Genomic DNA, 5054 nt, shown 5'->3' on the forward strand with positions numbered 1-5054 from the left:
ATCAAACACCAGTAAATGATTTTATATGAGACTCTCTAACATGTAGAAGGTCTCTGTGTCCTGAGCATTCCCAGTCGGAGGTTCACCAGCATCTGGCTGGGGCTTGTTTTCCATCCTGGGATCCTTCCAGTGGCTCCACTGCTTCCAGGAAAACTAAATCAACCCAAGAACTAATGTCCACAGCAGGCTGGACATGCACAGGACAGATTTAGGAGAAAGGAAGATATAAAAAGGGGAAAAGACTAGAGCTTGTTCACCTTAATCTTTTTGAAATATTTTATTATAAATTAACAAAACAAAAAGGTAAAGCAGTTAAAATCAACCTTGTCTTGGGATTTTCTTCAACAAGCAAAGCAGTGTGGAGTATGTGCTAGTTTGAAAATGGTTTTAGATGAATGAACTTCAATGGTAGCACCAACTGTACCAGGGTTAGAGCTTCCTTTCCTGTTCCCACCTGTAATAAAACCTTATGATAAGAACATTACTGGACAGGAGTTTAGGTTAATATGCAACACGCTAAGCAGACATACAAAAAAAAAACAACATACATTATAGACTTTGACCATATAAAAAAAAGGCTGCTGCTTCATTACATACTGAAAATAAAGGCATTACACTGATGTTAGATGCATCACTTACAGTATGAAGTATATGTATCTTAAGGTGCTCTTCAGTTTGGGGATCCTATTAGTTTTAAAAGGTTGAAGGAAACTGAGGCACTCAAGAGGGTAAAGTTTAAAAGCCTTTAATATCTTCTTGGCTATATCATTAAAACATGCCAACGCGTTTCAGCCATTAAGGCTTTCATCAGGGCAAGTAAAAATTGGTCACCTTTGAGCTGTATCTTATAGCTCATTGGCAAATGATCACATGGTCAATATGCAAAGGTAAAAAGTCACATGATTGGTAAAGTCTGGGTTTACTTGACAATCTGTTTCTGACTTGGCACTATTACAGTATCTTATTGAACATAGGTTATGGAAAGCTGTTGATTTTTTTAGTGGCATAAGCCTTTATGGCACATGTCGTGAATACATGATTAATGAATTAACTTAACACAACAGCAAAATGAGTTCAGAGTTCTTTCATGGCTGTCTTAAAGGGACTGTACTCGACATTCAGCACATTAAGTAAACAACTATTTTCTATGTAAAGATATAGTGGAGTAATTGTGACCTGAGCAGAGAATGAAGTCACACTCCCTCTGTGTGTTTCGTATCCGTACGTGCATGTTAGTGCATGTGGCTGTAAAAAACAAAACAGTTATTTAATGTATTGGGGAATTGTCGTGTGGAGGCAATCCCAGCCCGCTGTTTTTTTCAGTATTTCGGGTACAGCCCCTTGAAAGGGAAACTCCACACTTAACTGTTGCACTGCCATAAAGTAAGGGGATTCACAAGAGACAGATTTAAAATATTGTCAAAATTGATGGAGAAGAGTCCAAGATATTTTAACTTTTAGTCCCCAAAACACTGGATCCTACATATCCCACAATGTAATCAATAACATCTTTTCACCCGACCTGTCCTAGCAGCAACCCGACCCAGCATAGAAGTTATGAACAAGCTAGTTAGTGGAGTTAAGATTTTTTTTTTTCAACTAAACAAAAAGGTAAACAAATCAACACAGGCTCATACCCTGTAGTCTTAAAGCCGCAGCTGAGATAATAACCCTGATGACATCATAAACATCATTCTCCCAGACAACTGCTTTCACAAGCTGAATAGTGCTCCCTCCTAAACTCTGCAAAGTCCCCCTTTAATATGAGTTAAATCACATATTTTGTACAGACTAGATCAATCCCACTTTACACAGGGCACCCTGGTAGCTCACCTGGTAGAGTGTGCGCCCCGTGTACCAAGGCTCAGTCCTTACCGCAGTGGCCCAGGGTTTGATTCTGACTTGCAGCCCTTTTGCTGCATGTCTTCCCCCTCTCTCTCCCCCATTTACTGTCTACAACTGTCCTATTAATAAAAGGCCAACAAATGCCCCCCAAAAAATCTAAAAAAATCCCACTTTACATGATACTAAGAACTCCTATAAGCACTGAATTTATAGAAGGTCACAACAGAAACCAAAGGCTGATCTGTGTTTAGAGGCAGAAAGCTTCGATGAGCATTGTGTTTTTCTATGTGAAATTAAAGTGTGTACAGACTGTATGGAGAACGCTCCTCCACAGTGATCATCGTTTATGAAAAATAAACATGATGTGAGAAAGTGTGTATTTTTCCAACAACTGAATTGCTGGAACCGCATGTTCTTGATTCTTCAAGAACATGCGGTTCCAGCAATTAACAGGATAATTATTAGCATTTTTAGAACCATTAGCAGGCTGGTCTCATGAACCATTTGTACATATAGTTACAAAAAGTAATGCACTATAATTCGTATTTATACCATGATCTGCAGGAAGGACCTACAGCAGGCCATTTTAGTAGGCCCTGCGCGTCGGATGATTCATGCCTCCTCCGTCGTCCATTAATTCCTGACAATGGACACCTTGTCGGGCGTTAACCTTTACGTATTCCACATATTTTATGCACCACATTGACTGCTGCTGTGTAAGAATGCTGTTGACCACATAGGGAGGAGATCAGGGTGGATGGGTGGGTCATAAAACACAGCATTTTGAAGCCAGGTAGCAGAGTTCGCTTCCCGGCGAAAACAAAAGACTTTCACCCAGGAAATGCCTGATCGTTCCTCGGGAGTTGTTTAAGTGTTTAAATCCAAACCACGATCTTTTTCCTAAACTTAACTAGTCGTTTTGGTGCCTAAGCTAAACGTCTTCGCTGCGTGACGCTCACTTTTTGTATGCAAAACTCAACTGAAACGGTTCACCTCTCATCTCTCAGAGCCCTGTAGCTGGCTCCCAGTAACCTTTTGTCAGCTAAACTCAACTACCAACTGCCACTGATACGAGCGACAGCTCACGGAGCTCTGTAGCCATCGTGATATGACCAGCAGGTGGTCGCCTAATTTCGTAGGATATCATACAAATTGATGTGCATACATTTTCGTACAATATCGTACAAAACCGTTCATGAGAATGCGTTGTCCACAGTGATTTCTAAATCACAATCTGAACATGCAGATGGACAGGTATACATAGTTTTTAATTCAGAGGAATCTTTGGAAAGAAATATGTGAATACATGTATTTATATTCTTTTTTTTGGTTTTCTCCCAAATGTGAATATGTTGCTGCTTGATACTGACTTTTGTGTGTGTGACAAAGCAGCAGCTGAGGTCAATATAATAACACATTCAGTTAGACTGATCCACAGTCATTCAGATACAAAACATTGATAAAATATCTGTTCAGTTATTATCTTATTTCTTCTGTCCTCAGCTTAGCTTGGACCTCTTGCTGGATATGCTAAATTGCTGTTCAATCTTTCAACTACTGTATGTGTCCGATCGTTGTTCTAATAAGCGAAGACGACATCATACGTCATCTGATGTCCATTGTCCCATGCGTACAGTTTCTTGTCTAGTGGGCAGTAAGCCAGCTGAGAGGTGTGTGCGTGCATGTTCGTGAACGCCAGACTCGGCACAGTGTGTGTGAGCGTGTGTGTGTCAAAGGCGTATGTCACATTAGCGTAGCGATCCTCCATACTGTTCACTGCATAAAGCACGCCGCAAACCAGGAAGCTGTTTCCATAGCGACCGCGGCGAAGACCTGTGCGGAAGCTCTGTATTGGCTGCAGGTCTCGAGGGCGCAGGTGGATGAGCAGGATTACTTCCTGGTGGAAACCCTCTGTGTCCAGAGCGGGGTAGAGCAGCCACAGGCCAGACTCATCAACAGCAAACTCCACCTGGAAAATAAAACATGCTGTAATTTACAGAGGACCAACTATTGAAAATTAAATATTAGTGCTGTCAGTTAAACGCGTTATTAACGGCGTTAACGCAAACCCATTTTAACGGCGTCAATTTTTTTATCGCGAGATTAACGTTCTTTTTGGCCTAGCAAATTTTTTATTTTTTTTCACAAGCTGATGCAACAATTAGTAACGTTAGAAAAACTACAACACCACACCGGATCTAGCTAGACCAGAAACAAAACAACAGGCACGCCGCACACACTTGTTCGGGATGGCGAGCCGGCCAAAGAGTAGTAGGCTAACGTTACGTTTTGAGTGGATGGCGAGCGCGAGAAGCCAAAATGGATGCCAATAAGATTCTGAATGGAAAGTTTACTTTTAAAAAATTGCCAAATGGTTCCATTGACAAGACCAAAGTGATCTGTGTGTTTTGTCGTTGTGAACTGAGCTATCATCGCAGCACGTCCAGTCTGAAATACCACTTGATGGCCAAGCACACAGCTGATGCGAATTCTCCGCCCCCTCGTCAAAGCCAGGCGACAAAAGCACAAAGCAAGCCAATCCACTTTTCCATGTTGATAAGAGCATTAAAATGAGAAAAAATAATTGGACAAAAAGATATCTAGAGACATTTAGAATAGATAAAAATGTGTGATTAATTGCGATTAATTGCGAGTTAACTATGACATTAATGCGATTAATCGCAATCAAATATTTTAATCGTTTGACAGCACTAGTAAATATGTAAAAGAATTGCCTTTACGGCTATAATCAGTACTTTTAGATTAACAATGGATCATGTAACTACTTGTATGTGTTAGGTGTTGCTGGTAGAGATGAACCAAGAAATAACTATCCCCTGACTTTCTCAGGCATGTGATTGGCAAAGGACAAAAAAGCAGGAAAATATACAGAGTGCAGAGCATGACATGGCAGAGCATTCGGTTATATTTTTTACGGAAGTTTTTTTAAATATACCTATATAGCAATGTATGGATATGGGATATGACTTTAGCACTTAATTATTAAAAAATGCTGCAGTAAAAAAAACTTGAAAATCATCACAGATGTTCTTGAGGACCTGTTGTAAAAGAATATTGGGGTTTGCTGAAAGCAATTTTTTTTAAATCTGCCTTTGAAGAAATGAATGGGGTATTGATATGATTTTAGCATATAATCAGTAAAGATGCTGCATTGAAGGAACAAGAAAGTAATGACAGATGTATGTATT

General features: G+C 40.0%; 1 protein-coding gene across 1 annotated transcript in view; it reads right to left on the reverse strand.

Annotated features, from left to right (window-relative positions):
* Nucleotides 1-262: 262 nt before the first annotated feature.
* Nucleotides 263-5054, reverse strand: part of olfml2bb (olfactomedin-like 2Bb) — a 13277-nt gene continuing 8485 nt past the window's right edge. Inside the window, exon 9 of the mRNA XM_031310376.2 lies at nucleotides 263-3814. Within this exon, the coding sequence (XP_031166236.1) occupies nucleotides 3425-3814 (390 nt within the window). The 3' untranslated portion in view covers nucleotides 263-3424. The remainder of the gene's footprint in view (nucleotides 3815-5054) is intronic.

This window comes from Sander lucioperca, chromosome 9 (assembly GCF_008315115.2).
Source record: "Sander lucioperca isolate FBNREF2018 chromosome 9, SLUC_FBN_1.2, whole genome shotgun sequence".
NCBI classification, from domain to species: domain Eukaryota; kingdom Metazoa; phylum Chordata; class Actinopteri; order Perciformes; family Percidae; genus Sander; species Sander lucioperca.